The following is a 23,027-nucleotide window of genomic DNA, read 5'->3' on the forward strand; positions in this document are numbered from 1 at the left end:
TTACTGCAAAATTTCATACCAAGTTAAAACAACACATGGTTGTATAGTATAAATATTGGTATGTTTGGTGAGAGGTACATAGATATTAACTATTGTTAATATCATACTCATAACATACTCTGTTAGACTGTTCTTGCACTGCCATAAGAAATACCTGAGACTGGGTAATTTATAAAAAAAGGGGATTAATTGGCTCATGGTTGTGCAGGCTGTACAGGAAGCATAGTGGCATTTGCTTCTTGGAAGGCCTCAGGAAGCTTCCAGTGGAAGGCAAAGAGGGCACGGGCATCCTATGTGCTGGGAGCAGGAGCAGGAGGGGTGAAGAAGGTGCCACATGCTTTTAAACAATCAAATCTCCGGAGAACGCACTCACTGTCAGGAGGACAGCATCAAGGAGATGGTACTAAACCATTCATGAGAAATCCACCCCCATGATCATATCACCCCCGACCAGGTTCCACTTTCAACATTGGGTATTACATTTCAACATGAGATTTGGGTGGGTAAATATTCAAATTATATCACATGCTAATATTTTTTCAAGGACAGTCATTTATTTTCATAGTTACAATATTATCAAAAGGCTTATGTGTGGATTTGATACCAATAGGGAATGGATAACAAAAAGAGATGGATTTATTATATCCGTTATACTTTATCTGAAAAAAGCTACTGTTATATACTAAAAGTAAACAGCTATGTTGTCAGATTTATTGCATGAAAAAGGCCATGCATTTCGCATTAGCTCACCTACTTAACGGTAATCTCAGTTCATCCTGATCACCTAGATGAACTTCGGAGTGCCAGTTGGCGCTCCCTGTGGGTTCTGCATCCATGGATTCAATAAACCATAGATCAAAGATACTGGAAAAACAAAAAATTAAATTAAAAATTATAATATGACTGGGTACAGTGGCACATGCTTATAATCCCAACACTTTGGGTGGCTAAGGCAGGATAATTGTTTGAGCCCAGTAGTTCAAGACCAGCCTGGGCAAAGTAGTGAGACCTCATCTCTACAAAATATTTTTAAAATTAGCCAGGTACTGTGATGCACACCTGTGGTCCCAGCTACTTGGGAGGCTAAGGAGGGAGAGTTGCTTGAGCTCAGGAGGTCAAGGCTGCAAGAAGCCATGATTAAGCTATTGTACTCCAGCCAGGGTGACAGACTGAGACCCTGTCAAAAAAACTTATAGTACAACAATGTACAATAATACAAATAAAAAAATAACAACTATATAGCATTTAGATTTTGTTAGGTATTATAAATATTTAGAGGTGATTTAAAGTATAAAGGAGGAGGATGTGGGTAGGCTCTAAATAAATACTATAGCTTTTTATATCAAGAACTGGAGCATCCACAGATTTCCATATAGGAAGTTGGGTTAGGGTCCTGGAACCAATCACCCCTAGATACCAAGAGAAGACTGTATAGTGTCTCACTGAATTGACAAATGAGCACAGTGGTGAGTCAGGTAGGGTTTAACATGTAATTTGTAGGTTGCCTATACTAAAAATAATGTCTCTGTTTGGAATTTTTCTTGTTAAGAAATGTAAGTAACAATGCAAATGTTTTTCTCTGGAATTAGTATCCATCAAGGATTTTTAGAGGGGCTAGGCAGTGTTTAAAAGAAAATTGCCTGACTGGGGTGGATATGTTGTTAACTGCTGAAACTTGCTAGGAGAGTTGCAAAGTGACAGAGGCAAATAAAATTATAAATGACTAGATACATATGAGGACAAAGCCATACAGGAAAAAAAATAAGATACATTTTTTTTGTATGTAGGAAAGCTTATTAACAATTGCTCGTTGCTTTTAGGGTGTATGATCTCAGAAGATGCAAGTATATATAGAGGAAAATAACTAAAATTTTAAATTGGGAACCAAAAGTTCTGGGTTCTTATTCTGGTGTTTGTAGTTACTTTCTCTGAGCCTTATTTGAAGTCTGTAAAATAAAGAAAATTTCCTAAAAAAATTTAAAGATATTTTTCAGCTATACCTTTTATTCTATCTAATATACCAATCAAGTAGTAAATTATGTTTTATTATAGATTACAATTTAGTTTTCTAAATTATAGATTTAGAGAAACTCTGTATAAATGTTAGTAGAATTTTTTTTTTTTTTTTTGAGACAGAGTCTGGCTCTGTCCCCCAGGCTGGAGTGCAGTGGCACCATCTCCACTCACTGCAAGCTCCACCTCCCGGGTTCACGCCATTCTCCTGCCTCAGCCTCCAGAGTAGCTGGGACTACAGGTGCCCGCCACCACGCCCTGCTATTTTTTTTGTATTTTTAGTAGAGACAGGGTTTCACTATGTTGGCCAGGATGGTCTCAAACCCCTGACCTCATGATCTGCCCACCTCGGCCTCCTAAAGTGCTAGGATTACAGGCTTGAGCCACTGCGCCCGGCCTACAATTTTTAATGGTAAGAATTCTCCGTATTTTCAAACTCTGTGAAGGATTAAGCCCTGATAAGTTTTTAGTATGCCTTATTTATTTTGTTTTCCTGAGTATGCAAGATAATTGATCATTTATCTCATAAGAGATAGAAGAAAATGGAAAATATTTTATATATAATGATGTTAATTGTTAACCAAAGGTGATGGTGATATAGCAAGTTAATACTCTAATTATGACTAAAATTCTCTCTTTTTTAGCCTCAGATTTGTCTCTTAAGTCTGGAGCAACACAGCTCAATAAATTAGGTGGCATAGATGAATTCCACTTTTATACATCTTCTAAACTTATGTTTTCTTTTTTTCTTTATCTGATCATTTTAATACTAGAAATCTTAGTAACTTGATATGTCACTTGCTAAAAATGACATTTATTATAAGGAAATACCTAATTAAATCATCTAATTGTTTTTTAAACATGAATATGCTGAAAACTAAAACATAAGAAAAATAGCCTCCCTGTAGACTGAATTCTCACTTTAAAAATAATTTAAAAATAAAACTCTGTCTTAAACAATCCTAAAAACTATAAGTGATTTTTAGACATAGAGTGCAGTGTTCTTTAAACTAAGCGTGGCAACTGTGTAATTATGTTTTTCTCTTGGGAGGAGGTAATGAAGACAGTTGTCAATAGCAAGTTCAGTGGTCATTTTCAGCTCTTAAGCCTCTGCCATTGCCCAATCACATTCAGTACAGAGAGCATCCTGGCAGGATGGTGAAAATGGCATGATTTTCTCTTGAAAAAAAAAAAATCCCTGGCATGCTAGAGTTCTTTGAGTATGCAAGATAACAGTTTGAATCTCTTTCCAGGATTAGGTCTCATATTCACAAGTACCCAGTATTTGGTATTTTCTGGACTTTAATATACCTTGCTAAACTCACAGTGAGGCATTTAGTAAATGTTTATTGAACACTATGGTTACTGAAGGTCCAAAACATGTTTGATACTGGAGACACACAGGTTAATTAGGCAGGATTCTTGTGTTTGGCCATTTAGTAGAAGGAAAACAACCTATGATCTAGAAAATGCAGGACGGCATATTGTTGCAATAATAATTATTCAGTGAAGGCCGTAAGATGGAGAGGTTAATTTTAGGAGGAGTTCAAGACAAAAGACTGAAGAAGTGAAGAAGGGCTAGATCATGTGGTGAAGGGAGGTGCCTTATATTGATTATTAGCAATTTGATACCATTAGAATATTTTAAAGTAAACATTGTTGTGACCAGTTTTGTATTTTAAAGAGGTCATTTTGGCAGCGAGATGTGGAAGCATTTGTGCCTATCCTTCCTAGCTTTGTTTTCATACACAGCCCAAAATGTTCTTTTCTGAAATTCTCAGATCAAATCTATTTCTACCAACTGAAATGAAAACCCCTCCATCAAACCCTCCCTATTAACCTACTGCCTCACCACCCCCTCCATAAGCACCGTACATCATCATCATTATCATCATTATTTTGGCATTCTTCTGCAGACACCCTTTCTACTTCATCTGTACCAAAATAACTGCAAATGTCCCACTTTCAGTTGTTTGTTTGTTTTGTTTTGTTTTGTTTTTGAGATGGAGTCTCCCTATGTTGCCAAGTCTGGAGTGCAGTGGAGTGATCTTGGTTCACTGCAACCTCTACCTCCTGGGTTCAAGCAATTCTCCTGCCTCAGCCTCCTGAGTAGCTGGGATAATAGGCACCCACGACCATGCCTGGCTAATTTTTCTATTTTTAGTAGAGACAGGGTTTCACCGTGTTGGCCAGGCTGGTCTCGAACTCCTTACCTCAGAAGATCCACCTGCTTCAGCCTCCCAAACTACTGGGATTACAGGCATGAGCCACTGTGCCTGGCCCACTTTTAGATTTTACTGGTAAAAAAAAACCTCAAAGTACTCCACAGCACTTTGAATGAGTAATTCCTTAATTAATTTTATTGAATACATGAATGACTATTTCTTGGTAATTTAATTTTTTTCTTGAACTTAAGAGATAGTAAGGTTGTTTATGCAACTGTCTTAAAAATCTAGGTTTCAATAAGAATGATAGAAGATATTTCCATAGCCCAAATTGTTCCTCTCTTCATTAAATGACTCCGTTTTCAGCATTGTCGCTCTGTGTGTATAGTGCTACAATTAGCAATTCTACCTGTAAAGGATATTATTAATTTCTATTTTATATAATTAATTTTACCTGAAAGAAGATTGTAAGATACAGAACCCATTGAGCTAGAAGGCATCTATCTAATGGACATGATAAAAAAATACGACATAAAATTTATAGGCATAAATTAGTAAATTAAGGGAAAATCATTTTATTCTATTTGCTACTCCAGAGCTCTTGTAATACAAAGTTAAAATGATAACTAAGCGTTTCCTTTTGTTGTTGTTGTTCTTGTTGTTGGGCGGGGGAGAAGTTCTTGCTCTGTCACCAGGCTTGAGTACAGTAGCACAATCATGGCTCACTGCAGCCTTGACCTCCTGAGCTCAAGCGATCTTCCCACATCAGCTTTTTTTTTTAAAATTATTATTATACTTTAAGTTTTAGGGTACATGTGCACAATGTGCAGGTTTGTTACATGTGTATCCATGTGCCATTTTGGTGTGCTGCACCCATTAACTCGTCATTTAGCATTAGGTATATCTCCTAATCAGCTTTTTTAGTGGCTATTACAATCATGCACCCACACGCCTGGTTAATTTTTGTATTTTTTGTAGAGATGGGTGTTGCCATGTGGCCCAGGCTGGCCTGAAACTCGTGGGCTTGAACAATCTGCCCACCTTGGCCTACCAAAGTGCAGGGATTACAGGTGTGAACCACCACGCCTGGCAAAATATTTATTTTTTATTTGTTAAACTAGTATAGAATACATGTTGTTATGGGAGAAAGGTTTTTTCCCTCATAAAATAAGATTTAATGAACATATTTGTGAAAAATGTCCTAGGGTAGTTTATAGCCAATAATTGCGAAAATATGAGATTATATTGGTGGTCAGAATCTGTGGCTCGAGTTGGAAAAGGGAGGAGGAAGTTTCACAACTACCATTCACATTTCTCAAAAATAATTTTCCCTCATTATCAGCACATAAATTCTTATAGCAATATTTTAGGTTACTCCAAAGGACTGATTAAACTCCTATTTAATTCCTTTTGTAATGTTTTAGGGTGAAGATGGTTTTCCAGGATTCAAAGGTGATATGGGTCTAAAAGGTGACAGAGTAAGTATAAAGAAAATGTGCACTAGTACATAAAATTTAATGTATATATATTTTTTCCTTTGCTTATCTTTAAATATAGTAAGCATATGACAAATAAAATGTTTGTACTACCTAAGCCTTTAATCATTTAAGTTTTTATACAAAGATTTAGGGATTTTAATTTTTGTGGACATAGTGTAGTATCAATTGTCTTTTAGATGTTATATTTCCACAGGTTCCATAATAAACATGCGCATGCACGCGCATGCACACACACACATGCACACACACACGTGTATTGTTTATACACAGGACATTAGAAAGTTATGATCAAATTACTAGAAGTAATTTGAGAAGTTTGTTCTAAATTTTGTTCATATGTAATGAGCTGTGCTGCCTGGAAAGTATATGTCTGTAACTTTCATGAATTTTCATTATATGGTGGTGTTCAATTTTTGAATGTAAAGATAGTAGTTTTTTCTAGTAATACATTACAGAAAACAAAGAGAAATATTAGTTATCTAAAGCAAATTAAATGCTTTATTGGGAAGATTTATTTTTAAGTAATATACTAGTACCTAATACATCTGAATAAAGAAGCATTCTATAGAAAATATTTGTTTTCCTAAAATTCAAATGAAGTCTGCATGTAGGATTGGGGGCAATAACATCCATATACAAGTTCTTAAACATTAAAGATAAAAGCCAAGTACAAAATAGAGATATTTTTCTTGTGTTCCAAACAGTAATTTCCAAAGCTGCTGACCAATCTTTATTATTATTTTTCCCTCTCTCTGCAACACAGATGCATTAAAAGCAATTTAATGTCATATACGATAGGATTCGGCTTTTGTAGATTTTCAAATATCAGACTATATTCAGTTGTTTATTAAATATGAAAAGATTGATAAAGTCAAACACTTTCAAGCCTCTTTGTCATGAACAAAAACATGAGTAAACACACCAAAGTTGAAAACTCTGACTTTCAATAGACTGTAATTTATGCCTCTCAATTTCCAAATATATTTTTGTAACTGCATGATGGGTTTATCTTGCCTGCTGCCCAGACAGAGCCTATTTATCAAGACAGGGGAACTGCAATAGAGAAAGAGTTTGACTATTTCTCTACAAATAGAGTTAACTGAATAGGAGACTGGAGTTCTATTATTACTCAAATTAGCCTCCACAAAAATTTGGAGGATAGGGTTTTTTAAAGATAGTTTGGTGGGCAGGAGGCTAGGAAATGAGAGCTGCTGCTTGGTTGGGGATGCAATCATAGGGGTATGGACAATGGTCCTTGTGTGCTGATTCAGCTTCTGGCTGGGGACCACGGGGCCAGTTAAATCACGAGTCATGGGTCTGGGTGGAGGTGGAGTCAGCTGGTTGTCAGAAATGCAAAAGTCTGAAAAGACATCTCAAAAGGCTAATCTTATGTTCTACATAGTGGTGTTATTTACAGGAGTAATTGGGGAAGTTATAAACATTGTAACTTTCGGAACAATGGCTGGTAATTTTTTACTATGCCTACATTTTAATGGAATTCACACCCCTTTCATAATTCTAACCTTGTGGCTTTGTATTAGTTTTTATAAAGGCAGATTTGTTTGGGGAAGGACTATCATCATTTAAACTATAAAGTACATTTCTCCCAATGTTAGCTTGCTCCATGCCCAGGAATGATCAAGGACAGTTTGAAGGTAAAAGGCAAGATGGAGTTTGTTATATCAGATCTCTTTCACTGTCATATTTTTTTCACTGTTACAATTTTTGTAAAGGAAGTTTCACTCATAAGAATGTTGTTGTTCTGTGCCTCAGGGAGAAGTTGGTCAAATTGGCCCAAGAGGGGAAGATGGCCCTGAAGGACCCAAAGGTCGAGCAGGCCCAACCGGAGACCCAGGTCCTTCAGGTCAAGCAGGAGAAAAGGTTGGTAAATGACTTTAAATTCACCAGTACTCTTGCAGGTGATGTTTCATTATCATTTAAATTTCTTTCAATAACTGGTGTCAGAAATTGAGTTCTTGATACCTTAAAGATAAAATGTTTCATTATCATTTTAAATTTGCAACCATTACATTTACATTTCAGTGTAATATTAGGCAATATTAAAATTTGCCTCCAGAAACTCTTTAGTGATATGGTAAATTTTCTATAATGTACTGTGAAGTTAATTTTTTTTAAAAAAACCAAGAAATGTTTATGACAATGTTATCACATTATATACACTAAAGCAAAATATAAATAATAATCTCTTGTAGAATTAAAATGATTCCTTTTCTTTCCTATATATATATATATACTACATATATATGTCTATATTAAGTAGGGAATTCTGTTAAATTCCTATTAAATACTCCTAAGAGGTATAATTATGAGATGAACACTTCTTCTGTCACTTCTCCTTATTTTCTAGTCTTCTATGCCCTCCTTGGCCATGTAGAATCAGCTACTCTTAGAGTTCTTCCACATTAGATGTTGAGAATTAAAGGATGTGTGATTAAAGGATGAAAGAATCAATGAAAGAGGGTCTACTTATGGTTTTGGGCCAAGTAGAATCATCTTTTATTTTTTCCACTTAAACATGCATTTCACATAATAAGTCTATTAAAAAATACTGGTATTCAGGCCCAACTTCAAGATATTTTAATTTTAATCTGGGCTTGACACAAGTATCAATATGTTTTAAAACATCCCCAGATAATTATAATATTCATTATTTGAGAGACACTGGGCATTATGTGTTGCATCAAAAAGATTTGCAACCATTACATTTATATTTCAATATAATATTAGGCAACATTGAAATTTGACTTCATGTTATAATGTAATAATGTATAATGTAAATTGTCTATGATGAATGTTATTACATTATATACACTAAAGCAAAATATCAATAATCTGTTTCTGGTATAATTCAAATGGTTCTTTTTCTATATGTATATGTCCATATTTTCTACAACAAACATGCCATAAAGAAATTTCATGCTATTTAAGAAAATTACAAATAGAAGCCCCCACCATTCTATCTCAGAAAGAAAATACATGACATAGGTATTATATAGAGAGTGTGAATAGACAAAAAGAAAATTCCTCATGTCCTTATGAATCATCTAATATGACAGTTCTTATCGGGTTTCATAATTTGAAACTTCTACAGTTTCACACTTTGAAAAAACATTGCTAATTATAAATTAATGAACATTGTTATAGTGATTTGGCAGCAAAAGAAAAAGACCAGGGGAAAAAAAAAGGCTTATGGGGCATTTAAACCCTTTCATTTAAAATGCTCAATGCCAGTAGTTAAAAGGGTATCCTGGGACCTTCCTGTCATCTTACGCTCTATCATGTATAAACAGTCACACAAGCTATTATGATAAATCAGGAGTTTAAACTACCCCACAGTTCTTTTCTTCTTTAATATTTCATTAGTATTTGTTAGTTTATTGAAGTTGCCTATCATCCTATTGAAAATACAAACTTTCCACCAGAATTTATTTTAAAATGACTCTAAAATGAATTAGAGTATATACATACATTCTAATGTGGTAATTACCAAAGAAAACAAATAGCTTGTGATCAGAATTAGGTATTTTTACTTATCTTGAAATTGATGGTATAAAACAAGCTGTGATAATTTAATGTATCCAAGGGGACATCATTATAAGTATGCTTCTTAGGGTTTGTTTGTGTATTTTCCATCTGAAGACTACTTATCTATGCAATGCTGATCATGACTTGGACAACTCTTTAGTTCAATCTGTAATAAGAAGGTCATAAACCATGTTCTTAATTTTTTGCCTTGTTTCATCCAGTAAAATACTTATTTTTATTTATAAGCTTCTGTTCATCTTTTATCAATGCACATACAAATTTGAACTTGTGTTTATTTTCCATTTTTAGTTGTTCAATGTACACTGAAAATAATGATACATTATGCTTTCTAATGTTTAAGACATTAGTAAATAATATTTTATAAATGAAGTATGCTTTTGTAAGTATCTTATTAGGGAAATGGATGCACAGTAAATTTCCACATACATATTTTATTCAATTCATTTTTTTATCCTTCTACCTGTGTTTTTTTAATTAATGTTTTGTTCAGATAGAAATCTTAGGGAAGTAAATTGTTTAGGATAATATTTTAAACCATCTGGTATTTGTTACACATTGTTGGACTTCATTATAACATAAATTTTGTTTTAGCACTTACAGATTGAAAGGTAATCTCATTGCACTGGAACAAAATAGTATATTCAATTACCTGCTTGGAGGAATAAACACTCCACAAAAACCATCATTATTAGCTAAAGCTCTCAACACATATTATATTTATTAGTCCAAATATTTCAGCATGTTAGAGTGAAAGAAGAAATTTGTCTTAAAAGTTAATTCTGAATTTCTTTGCATATCTAGGTTTACTTACTCATTGAGAAAAGTTAAGTAACTCATGATCCTTGATTTTATATTTAGACTGGGATAAATGAAATAACTTTATCAAAAAGATTTATTCTAGTTGGAATGATAAAATCTAAATATTGTGCCAGTTACATCAACTAATTTAAAATAGTATTTAATGTTGAAAAAGCTTAGGAGTATTTTTAACCATGCTTTAGAATTCACAAAGAAGTGTAGAGTTCTCTTTAAATCCTCAGGGTTCATGTACCTAAAGAAGGCACTATCACTTATATAATAAAGGTTAAGTCAGGCAACATTATAACATTAGAAATATGTTCAAAGCAACAATTTTCTTATTCACATGAAGAAACATAATGAAGGTAAATAATGATAAAAACCTCCAAATCTTCCTTTGAGTGTACAATATGTGATTCTAATATTTAGAAAAAATATTGAAATCATTATGTAAACTTAATTCAACTTAAAATATTACTTTGATTAATATATATTTTAACTACAGGGAAAACTTGGAGTTCCAGGATTACCAGGATATCCAGGAAGACAAGGTCCAAAGGTAAAACAGCTTGATATTTATAGTTTATTAACATTTTGTGAAGACAATATTAATCACATATGGTTACCTTACAGTTTGTAACATCTCTATATTATGATGAGTACTTAAAAATAGTTTCACAAGGAATCATAGAGCATGTGGACACCTGGAGTGCAGGGAGCTCAAAGAGCTTAGGTGACTATGGATTACAGTATTTTAGGAGAAGGAGTCACGAAACAAAGGCATAATCGGTACTTCTTTGTAATTGGAACAAGAACTATCCTAGTATACCCGGAAGTTTTAACATGGAAGACATTTAATGGATAATAGCTTTTGATTTCCTTTCTATTATCCTAAGGGTTTAAATTACCACTTGATTTTTTTTTAATTAATACACCTTTCACACTGTTACCCTCATTTCCATTAGTATTTTTTTTCCAGGGTTGCTATGACAAATCTCCACGAACTTATTAACTTAAAACAACAGAAATTCACTGCCTCACAGTTCTGGAGGCCAGAAGCATGAAATCATGGTGTCACAGGGCCATGCTGCCTCTAGAGTTTCTAGTAAAGAATCTGTCATTGCCTCCCCCAGCTTCTGGTGGCCCCAGGCATTCCTTGGCTTGTGGCTTCATGACTCCAATCTCTGTTCCCTTCTTAACTGGCCTTTTTTCTGTGTGTCTTATTCTCTTCTGTCTCTTGTAAGGACAGTCGCCATTGGATTTAGGGACCACCTAGGCAATCCAGGAGAATCCCATTTCCTTAATTTAATAGCATTTGGCAAGACTTTTTTTTTTTTCCAAGTAAGGTAACATTCACAGTTTCCATAGATTTGTGTATGGATATAAATTTTGAGGAGACACCACTCAATTCACTGTATCACTCAAATCTCATTTTTGTCTATTTGAAATATACATATTTTAAGCATAAAAAATATGATTTTCAAAATGCATATTTACTTTGGTGTACTAATTTTTCTCAAACCTATCATAAAACTTTGTTAAGGATGCACTTGATGCATTCAGTCGTTAAATTAAGCTTGTTAAGTGAATTAATGTATAAATGTTGATTATTAATAACAGAATGGTTATGATACAGGACGGAGACAGAGAAGTGCTGGGTGGTTTCAGTGATATCATTCTTTTAGTTATATGTACATGAGATTATATCAATCTATCATTTTATTGAGTTTGACCCATTTAGGCATAACAGAAACAATAGGTATGGCAAATCCTGCTTCTGTAACATTCTTAAACGTGTATCTATTCATAAGTTTCACATGTAATTATGGGAGACAAAAATATCCTTCTCCCTGAATATGTAAACTGCATGTCATCGTGTTCCCTCATTGCCACGTGATAACACTGTCTTAGGCTTGCTGTACAGCTTTGTCTTACAATTTTTTCATTGAGTTTCCCAAAAAATGCTTCCTTGAGTAGCAGGGGATAAATATAATGCTTTTGAACCCTTCTAAAATAAGATTTATGGCATCTGTGATTTAAAAATAATACAGGCATAATTTAAATATTTTCTGGCTATACACAGGACACTGATTAATACTTTTTATCATTTAAATATTATCTCTAATATACTGCTCTGTCTCCCAGTTAGCTTCCTTTCAAATGTCAAGCATTTTCACAAATATTATCAGTAAAAGAAGCCATTCACTGCATAATCCAGGACCTCAAGCTATCCTTACGTCACTTCATGCATTCTTGATCTATTTATTACGTTAAATTGCAATTGTTTTGTTTTGATTTAAAAACATAGGAATCTGTCACAATATTACATGAAGGAGTAGAATTTTATTTTATGAATTTATTTAAAATTGTTTTTTTCTAAGTTCTCTGACCAATATTCTTTGAATTGTTTTTATTAACAAAATGCAACAGAATAACTAAACAGAAATGTTTCCTCCTAGAGGTATCCAACATTTTTTAATCCTTTTACCGAAATGTCTGGAATTTTATTCTTTATTTCTTCATATTGCTTCTCTTCATAACTCATTTATTATTTCTATGATCAAAAAGCTTTTAAGTTTCTCAGTTCTAAAATGAAAAACTGACTGGCACATCAAAGATGAAAGATAGCTTCATATTTTTTCCTATGTGTAAGCTGATGAATTTTGAATAAATTTAAATGTTTATTTTACTATAATGAAATACCTTTACCAGTCTCCTTCAAGCAGATTAAGGACTGTAATTTGACATCTTAGTAATTTCTTAGTAGCAATATAAACCATAAAGGTATTAAAAAGATGTAGCACCACATGCGCTATAAAATGATAGCTGTTTCTAAAATAAGATCTATTTTAAGGTAGGATACCTTTATATTTCAGACAGCATTTTAAAAATTTCACATTTTTAGTTTCACATTTATTGACCGACCCAATTTCACGATTAATCTTTGACTTTATGGCCTTTGTGTGTTTCTGTATAAAAACAGGTAATACTGTTTCATAGAAATTATATATTTTGGTGATAATTCCTTATGTGGGAAACAAAAAATAACGTTTCCATATATTCAACTGATTAATTGGTGGGTTTGTCATTTTTCTGTGTTTTCTATCAATTTCCTAGAGTAGAAACTCTATGTAAGAATACACATTTATGAAAAACAAAATCGGTGCATAATATCTCTTTGCTTAAATGAAGTATCTATAAATATGCTTAGTTATCTCTTCTAGTCAGGACAGAACTGAGTGTTTGTCCCCCTATTCAAAATTTTTATTTTCATACTGTATTATACTCATTTGTCCAATTCCTGTAATAGTCACATAGTAATACTGTGCTAGACGTAACTAACTGATTCTGTGTAGAGAAGAAAAGAGATTTTGAAAGCTCTTCAAAATGTAATGTGCTGAGACTTTTTTCCCCAGTACGTGAATATTACACACCCTAATAATTGTTCTCAGGTTAATCACAAGTTAGCTATATAGGCATGTATTGAAACGTATAGGAAAACATGTTATAAAAAGCAGCTTAGCAGTGCATCCTTCAGGTTATTATTTTGACTATCAGCTGCCATAGGGCATCACATACAATTTTATTTACCTGCTTTAATAGCATCCTGTAGGAAATACAAATTGCTAGCATCTTACCTTCCTGATAAGTGTGTAATATTCACTACTTTCAAATTGGGAATAGGGCCAAATAGTTACCTCCTGTGAGTAGGTAATACTCTACACCTGGCTATTCCAACTGTACATGCCTGAGAATACAGCTTCAAGACTTCTAAGATTTCACAGTACATGTGACCCCTAGAGGTTGGTAAAATGCAGATTCCTGGACCTCACTGCCAGAGAGTCTGTTTCGGTTTCAGTAGATGTGGAGTGTGCCTTGGCAATCCATATTTTTAGCAATTACTATAGATTATTCTGATGCAGAGGAGCCATGTATCACTTGGAGAAACATTATTTTTAGGGGTATTTCAATGCAAGTGAGTGGATTAAAAAAAGAAAGGAGTGTATCCAAGTCAAAGAAGGCTTTGTTACATTTCCCTTAATATATGGGGAAGTTTGTAAAATTTGATGTCTAGTATTCTAGCAGAGGCTAGACATTTTACGTATTATTGCACTTAATCCATACAGTGATCTAAACAGGAAAACTCTCCACTCATTCCTTTTCAGGGTCTCATAATTAACAAGTTGAGCAGCAAGGATGGGAACACTAATCTTCTCTATTTTATGATACAGCGATGAGGGAAGCTAATCACAATCATGATCAAATAAATGAGAAGATAAAAATTTAGATATATGTACAAGATCATATGGGAAATTTGGTTATTGAAGATTATATTGCATTCCATCTGTAAAATGTGGCTATTTGTAAATGAAATAGCATTTTTATAAGCTTATTACATTTTAAAATAATTATTATTTATTATATATAATTATTATTTTTATACCAAGCATTCTTTTTTTTCTGTCCCACAAATTTCAAATTACCTGTAAGCTGTGTATTATTGCCCTCACTTTGCAGGAGAAAAATCTATACTTGATGAGCCTAAGTAATGTACCAGTAATGTACTTACTTAGCTGATGCATGTAGCTGATGCATAAATAACATAAATCTCAAAATTATGTCTTCAGAATTCTAAAAAACAGAATTTTAATGCTTGGGTGTCTGAAATAGATTTTTAGCTAGATATACTTGTATTCAAACACCAAATCGAAAAAGTGGAGGAAGGTTTTTAGTCTATGAATTGATCCAGTTTTAAAAGTGTAAAAATACTCAACTCAAAAGTGGTAACTATAGACATATGATAATATTAATTCAGGAAAAACATTTTCTAAAATTCCTATTTTAATATTTGACTCTTCCTGTTTGTGAAAATAGGATTTTTCTTTAGAGTTGAAGCAAATACAAAGAATTTTACATTGCAGTACACTTTCTATAAAATGTCCTATAATTACTATTTTATAACAAGAGATGAAATAATACTTGATTAATTCATTTACTCAGAAGGTTAAAAACTAAAATGTTTTATCAATTTGTGCTTTCAATGCTTCCAGGATTTCAGATGTCATTGTAAGTTCATTTTCAATTACTTCAATGGTATCTTAAAATTTATATATTTGATTTAAATATTAACAGCTGTGTGAAAATCACTCTGTTCCAAAATAAATTACATCTTGTTACTGAAAATGTTAATTGCCATGTTCGTTCATTATTTACTTTTATTACTGTAGGGTTCCACTGGATTCCCTGGGTTTCCAGGTGCCAATGGAGAGAAAGGTGCACGGGTATGATATATAAATATAATGTTTTGAACTATGTATATAGATGTTGTTAGCTGGACATAGTGGTGTGTGCCTGTATTCCCAGATATTTGTGAGGCTCAGGTGGAGGATTGCTTGAATCCCGGAGTTCCAGGCCAGCCTAGGCAGCATAGCAAGTCTGTCTCTAAATGAATACATGAATGAATGAATGAATGAATGAATGATGTTCTTGCATGACTACTCAGTCTCAGCACCAGACTCATAATTTACTGTGATATACTGCATATTGAGATTGAACTGTCTTTGCTAGGGAGTAGCTGGCAAACCAGGCCCTCGGGGTCAGCGTGGTCCAACGGTAGGTGCCTTGATTTAAAATGATGTACATTTTTCATATTGAATTTAGTGTATCAAGATAATTTATTATTCAAAAATAAAAATTGATTTAGTGCCTTTGGTTTTGCCTGACACTAGTTCGGGTTCATCTTTTGTTCTCATCTGCAGGGTCCTCGAGGTTCAAGAGGGGCAAGAGGACCCACTGGGAAACCGGGGCCAAAGGTATCACCTGCACTTTTTCTTTCTGGATGTTACTGTAGATTTTTTTCCAGGCAGATGCTATGAGAAAGAATTCAAACCGATTTTTCTTTTCTTTTCTTGGTGCCAGGGCACTTCAGGTGGTGATGGCCCTCCTGGCCCTCCAGGTGAAAGAGTACGTATGATACAGCCACATAATGTAACATGAAGATTAGTATTTCTGCAAGTATTTAGAGTTCAGAGAAAAGATGTATGTCTGCTAATACATGTGCAAGTTTATCCACAAAATCTAGTCTGAATTTAAAAACGCTTATTTTTTAATTTATTCCTCTTCACCAATAAAAAAGCTTAATGAATATTTTCTACTAATTTTGTTATAGAAATGAGAAAAATGTGTGTAACTGGACTAAGAGATCACTCTTATAGTCAAGACAAAAATGTATGTTTTTTAAATTTTAAATACGCTTGAAACACCTTTGCCCTCTTCTCCACTCAGCTTGCTTTCCATATTGATACTCATTTTGTTCAGAGAGCTGGCAGCAATATTATGCTGGTAAAAAACAAGCTACTAGTAGCCATTAAGCCAGAATCAATATACATTCAACTCAAGATAAAACATCTGTTCCAGTAAATAGAATAGCTATTTAGTAAATTGATATTTAATTGATGTAAGATGTAGCCAAATATATATGAACAAGCATGCCCTTTGTTTGGATTTTTTGGCAAAATATAACATTTTTGTAGCCAGATTTTTAAAAAAGCTATCCTCCTCATATAAGTTTAAATATTATAATCTGTATTCCTTTAAAAAATTAGAATCATTTCTTCATATTCTATAATAATTTTCAGTATTATGGAGTCAGGTTAATATATTTTTGTATATTATGATTTGAAATGTATAATAGGCATTTTACAGAAGACAGAAACACCTTGCAATGCATAAACTAAAATTGAAAATGAATAATTTTTATTTGAGTAGGAGCAATGAGCAAAAGTTGAGTTTTTATTTGTAACGAAAATGGGAGTAGATAACACACAAGAATAAACATTTAATTAAAGTTGTGTTAAGTCTTTGGCTCATATTTAATTAACTTTCCCCTAAATGTTTCTCACTCTTGATGAACTGTTCTCAATTAAGTCTATCCTGTAAATTTTGAGCTCATAAATAATACATTCATTTGAAGTATTTTATGGTCAAAGTCATTTTAATAAGGTACATTTAAATTAATTAAAATGGCTAAATAATTAAATGGAGTAGAACAATTTAACAAAAATTAGCACAACTATGAGTTTTGTTTTTAGAGCACCATTGATTCTCTCATGCATTTGGTTTTGTCTTACAAAATGTTATGATCAATAATAGTTCCTTACAAATGAATATGCTTTTGCTGATACTGCATTTTAATTTGAAAAACAGCAATACTGTCATCCAACAGTATGATTACTTTTAAAAACACTTTGAGAGTGAGACGAGTACCTCTTGGGAATTTTTGTTTTGTTTTGTTGTTTTAGTAATCTAGGTGGATTCATTTTCAATAAATATTCATATGTGTTTTCAATGTCTATATAGGAAGAACATATTTCCTATGTTCCTTGTGGTTGATGAGACATTTCACCCCAAATATGCCTTCATTTTCTGCCAAGAATTTTTAATTATCTTGAACTATTTAGTTCATGTCTTAAGCACACAGTTCAAAAATGGCAAAAGTAATGCCATAAAATATTTTCTTCAAAGTATATGAGTTAGGGAAAGTTCAGGGAATTACTTTTGTAGTACCATTGGATTGGAAAATGAAATAACTATTTTTGCCCATTTCAAAGGACTCCCTCATTATCATTATATTCATATTTAACTATATAGTTATACATGGCATGCATAGATATGTATACATAAACTTTTATTAAAGTATTCTACAAATTAAATATAATCCCTCATAATCATAATTTGCAGATCATGGATGCTGGTTATTAAAGGTTAAGTATAGCTTTTAGTTAGGTCTAAGATTACCAAATTAAGTGAAAACAAAACAAAAATGGAACAACAGAACCAAGACACCTAGATAAATTTGAATTTTATATAAAGAGTAAGTCATTTTTGTCACAACTATGACTCATGATAATTAGGACATATTAAAAATTATTCATTATTTATTTAAAGATCAAATTTAGGCACTGGATATTTTATCTGGTGATCTGATTTCAACACCGTCTGTACACTGAGTCATTATGGATTTCTTAAAATCCCACCTGGAAACTATTTTGATTATTACAAAAAGAATATGCCAGCCAGGTGGGATGGCTCACACCTGTAATCCCAGCACTTGGGGAGGCCGAGGCGGGTGGATTACCTGAGGTCAGGAGTTCGAGAGCAGCCTGGCCAACATGGTGAAGCCATGCCTCTACTAAAAATACAAAAATTAGCTGGGCATGGTGGTGGGTGCCTATAATCCCAGCTACTCAGAAGGCTGAAGCAGGAGAATTGCTTGAACCCAGGAGGCGGAGGTTGCAGTGAGCCGAGATCGTGCCACCGCACTCCAGCCTGGGCAACAGAGCAAGACTCTGTCTCAAAAAAAAAAAATGCCAATGCTTTCTGTGAAATTTTATAAAGACTCAATTTTTCATTTTTATTTTAAAGGAATGATTTTTGGAATGTTTCTTTCTTAAAAGATTTTAAATTCAAATTGCATTTGAAAGGCAGCAAAATTTTAGAAAGCAAAAACATGACATTTTAAGAAATCAAGAAAATAGAGTTTGCTACATAACCAAAAGAATACTATTTTAAAAATTTGTACTTAAAATGGATTTTTATTTAGGAATCATAGTTTCATAGTTTAATAAGAGTTTAAAATTTTATAAGTTCCTCAGATTTGCCCCGTAGTTTTGGTAGTTTCATGTGACACCTGTTTGTGTTAACTTTATATATAACTTTGAAGTTACTTTTTTAATATAAGATGCTGGTAATAGTAAAAACTTGTGATGATTTCTGAACTAACATTGGCTTATGAATGGTAATGAGATTTTTCTTGGGAAGGCTAGATTGATAAATAGAAAGAGTAAATTCTATTGAAGGCCAACTTCAGTAAACTCTATTTTTGATTAGAAAAATACATAAATCCGGCCGGGCACGGTGGCTCACGCCCGTAATCCCAGCACTTTGGGAGGCCGAGGTGGGCAGATCACGAGGTCAGGAGATCGAGACCATCCTGGCTAACACCGTGAAACCCCGTCTCTACTAAAAATACTAAAAATTAGCCCGGTGTGCGGGGCAGGAGCCTGTGGTCCCAGCTACTCGGGAGGCTGAGGCAGAATGGCATGAACCCGGGAGGCGGAGCTTGCAGTGAGCCAAGATTGTGCCACTGCATTCCAGCCTGGGCGACAGAGCGAGACTCCATCTCAAAAAATAAGAAAATAAAAAAAACACTAGAAAAATACATAAATCCTACCCTGAATGTATTACTTAAGACATTTTATTTATGTTGTCTTTCATAAATCTTCTTAAATAAGTGTAACTATTATGTTCTGGGCATATAAACGATTATCTCTTACCAATTACTTTTTCTGCCAACAATGGAGTCACTGTATTGGGACTTTATGCACTTTAAAAATAGGTAAATTTGAGAGATGAATAATATAGTTAATTAAAAATCAAGCCAAGAGTGATATTATAATTTTTATTTGGACTGAATGTTAATAACTACACAGTAAAGTTATTTTTACCTTATCTACAAAGGAAATTTATACATGAGCAAAAAATATATTGACATCATCCAAAATAAATATATTTTAGATATGGAGAATAAAGGCATCTTCTGTGGTCTTTTTGAGATAGTCACATACTTTCTCTTTTAGTTTTAGAATATATGGCTAGATACAGAACAGGGATAGAATACGTTTTAAAAGTTTTTTTTTTAGAGGGGCTGCGGAATTGAATTGAATCAAAATATCTTCCTTGTATGAATGTTTCCAGCCAATGTTAAAAGTAAAGACGCTGCAGAACTTCTCAATACTTATATGTTCTATTCAATTTTAATTCATATGAATTCTCAATGTTTACAGTGTTCCTGAGGTAACATTGAAGTGATGTGTAGTTTTGAGTAGAAATAGTGTGAAAATTTATCCGTTTTACTTTTAGATTGGCACTTAATATTGTGTTGTATTACCACAGTTCTGTCACTGTGATGAAGAAGCTGTATGATACATTGTATTTTATCTCTATAAATAAACCTCAGGGTATAACAATGCATCTTCTAAGGCATGTTGTTAACTTCTCCCCACTGCTTTTTATTTCCAGGGTCCTCAAGGACCTCAGGGTCCAGTTGGATTCCCTGGACCAAAAGGACCTCCTGTAAGTGTCAGAGCTTCCCTTTCTCTTTCTTCATTTGATATTTTTACGTTTTTGAGAGTCACAGCTTACATTTATATATTTGTTAGATATAATATTCATAAAATCTCTGTAAAATTACAACTGATATCAAAGAAAGTAGACATTTTTAATTTATAAGGTTCATAGATTGTTTCTGAATACAATTTCGACATCTCTCATTAAGTATTTTTTGATAGTATACCAAAGACTAGAAAAACATGAATATCATTCTCTCAGCTGCTCCTTTACTGCAATGAATATAATTGATGACATTACAAATTGTTATCAACTCTTAAATATTTGGTATATTAGAATTTATCTTTATCTTCCATCATCAAAATAACCTTCTTCAAATATCACTTCCTAAATCCCTCCAACATTGTGATATTACTTAAGTCATGCTAAAATTTATTTATATTAATATCATATCTGTCTCTATAATCCCTTCTTTTTAGAAAATGTAATGAGAATTCTCATTAAATCATATGCCTTTTATGAAATGTGTTTAGAGCAACACTTGAATGTTCATCAAGCATCTTCACAAAGTTAATTGAAATACTTTGTTTTCATATTTAAATATTTGTGGGGACATAGAACATGCTGCGGTCTTTTTTTGTTTGTTTCTTTGTTTGTTTTGCGACCTTTTCAGTTTCTTTAAGAGAGGGGGAGTCGGCTTACCCACCTGTCTAGGACAGTGGTTCTCAAATGTAGTCCTTGGCCCAGCAGCATCCACAGCTCTTGGGATATTGTTAGAAATGTTGTTTCACTGACCAAATCACAATTCTGGAGAGGGGCAAGGGCCCCGTCTATCTTTTAAAACACCCTCTAGACAGTTCTGATGCATGTTAAAGTGTGTGAACTTCTGTGCTAGTCCAGATGAACAATACTACCCATACTTAATGTGCACACAAATCGTATTGGTGAATTATTTATTTTGAAATAATTAAACATCAAATATTAAGACAATCCTTAACTTTTTACAATACTTTTTAGGCCCTGCTTAAATTATTATTTTACCACTGAAGGGCTTTGCATTATTACTGCAAAGATATTAGGAAAGTATTGTTATCTGTATTACAACGTTATAGAAAGATCGATACGTACGGCTAGTGTTAAATATAAAGTAACCTTGGTACTACCTGCATATAATGCTTACCTACTATGTCAGTTTTGCTCCAAATGTAACATGAAGACTCTGCAAAGTTTCACAGAGAAATGAAAACAGTTTCAAAAGTCACTGTATGTATATTTTTATAAACATTCTTATAATTATTTTAAGCTGTATATTAGATTATTGTTTAGGAACATAAAGTTTAGTGACGTATATAACCTTGGTATTGTACCATTTATGTATTGTTGAGAACTGCTTGGCTCATGTAATATTGTTTCATTGTCAAAGAAACCCGCTTGACTGATTTTTTTTTATCAGACTTTTTCAGCCCATTGTCTTATGTATCTTTCAACGTGTTTTGAGCCATTGATCATGCATGCATTTTGTCTCTGAGAGGTATCAGAAGCATAATAAATGCCTACACTTGAGAAGCATGCACTCTAGTAGGAGAGACAAGAAGGAGCATTGCTTTCACTGATAAACAAAATGATTTTTATACTGTGTTTCACTCTAACAAGTGAAACGTTAGAGCATGAAATAAAAATACCCCATTTCTCTAGTATGCAGTTTTATGCAGTTTGGGACAGAATTGGCTTCATCTGTTTGACATAGAAAGAAGAAATTGGGGTAGAGAGATAGAAAAAACCTCTTCCTGTAAATTAATTGGTTCATCTCCTTCATCATACCAGGAAAAAATTATATATATATATATATATATATATATATATATATATATGACGTATACTCACACAGACCTATATACATATGGATCTAAATATTCCCTTCAGATTCTGTTAATATCATGCCCATATTGGCATAGTTTGGGAATATGCAGCCACCCATTTAAAAAACACATTAACTTGAAATGATTAAGAATTATAGCATGACTAGTATGGGAAACATTCTATTTAGAATAGAAAAAGTCAAAACTCAGGGCCAATGAGAAGTGAGAAAACATCCTTAAACAATTACCTACAAGTTTTCACAGATTGCCTCGCCAAATCTGCATACCCTCATTTAGATGAATTTGTTCTCTCTGTCCTGTACCAACTAGATCAAAGGGGAAGCCTGGGAAGCCTATTTTGATGAAAAAATTATTACTTTTGCATAGATACCATGAAATTATTTGGTAATTAGTCTGCTTATTTTATTGGTTAATAGTTTGTGGCCTTTATATTTATTTAGGGCTAATTGCTTGATATTAGAAGTACATACTTAAATCAAGAAAAATGATAATGACACCAATTCTTAATGCAGTGTATTAACACTACTCTCTCAGTCTATCTAGGAAAGCCATTAAATATTATGTTGCATTCTTCCCAGGATGTGATCACTCAGATCTAAGATCGCTATTTTAAAGAATTATAATATTTTGCAATGAATGTGTTGTCTATGTCAGCAAATATGAGATATTTAATCTTATATTTACAGCTTTGTTATAAAAAGTAAGCCTTGTATTAGTGGCAAAGTACATCATTTAAGAAGCACTTCAGTATGGTGGGAAAAAAAGCCAGACATAATTGATATCCTTCAGCTGTCATCCTCTCTGTTAAACTTTTATTACTGCCCAGAATTGAAAGCAAGTTTGTTGCCAAATGTATCAAACCCGTGATAAGGCACAGAATTGTTTTATTTGCTATTTTGTAAAACTGGACCTCAAAGAAGTCTACTACCAATTAACTAAATACTTATTTCTGCATGTCACCTCCAAACTGAGGGCAA

General features: G+C 33.2%; 1 protein-coding gene across 2 annotated transcripts in view; it reads left to right on the forward strand.

The window, feature by feature from the left end:
• The window catches only part of COL11A1 (collagen type XI alpha 1 chain), a 217,920-nt gene that overhangs the window by 108,755 nt on the left and 86,138 nt on the right, over positions 1 to 23,027 (forward strand). For both annotated transcript variants that reach the window (XM_030824979.1, XM_030824980.1), the window contains 8 exons: positions 5,603 to 5,656; positions 7,451 to 7,558; positions 10,548 to 10,601; positions 15,271 to 15,324; positions 15,611 to 15,655; positions 15,802 to 15,855; positions 15,962 to 16,006; positions 20,123 to 20,176. In XM_030824979.1, coding sequence (XP_030680839.1) covers positions 5,603 to 5,656; positions 7,451 to 7,558; positions 10,548 to 10,601; positions 15,271 to 15,324; positions 15,611 to 15,655; positions 15,802 to 15,855; positions 15,962 to 16,006; positions 20,123 to 20,176 — 468 coding nt within the window. The remainder of the gene's footprint in view (positions 1 to 5,602; positions 5,657 to 7,450; positions 7,559 to 10,547; positions 10,602 to 15,270; positions 15,325 to 15,610; positions 15,656 to 15,801; positions 15,856 to 15,961; positions 16,007 to 20,122; positions 20,177 to 23,027) is intronic.

Source organism: Nomascus leucogenys, chromosome 12 (assembly GCF_006542625.1).
Source record: "Nomascus leucogenys isolate Asia chromosome 12, Asia_NLE_v1, whole genome shotgun sequence".
NCBI classification, from domain to species: Eukaryota; Metazoa; Chordata; class Mammalia; order Primates; family Hylobatidae; genus Nomascus; species Nomascus leucogenys.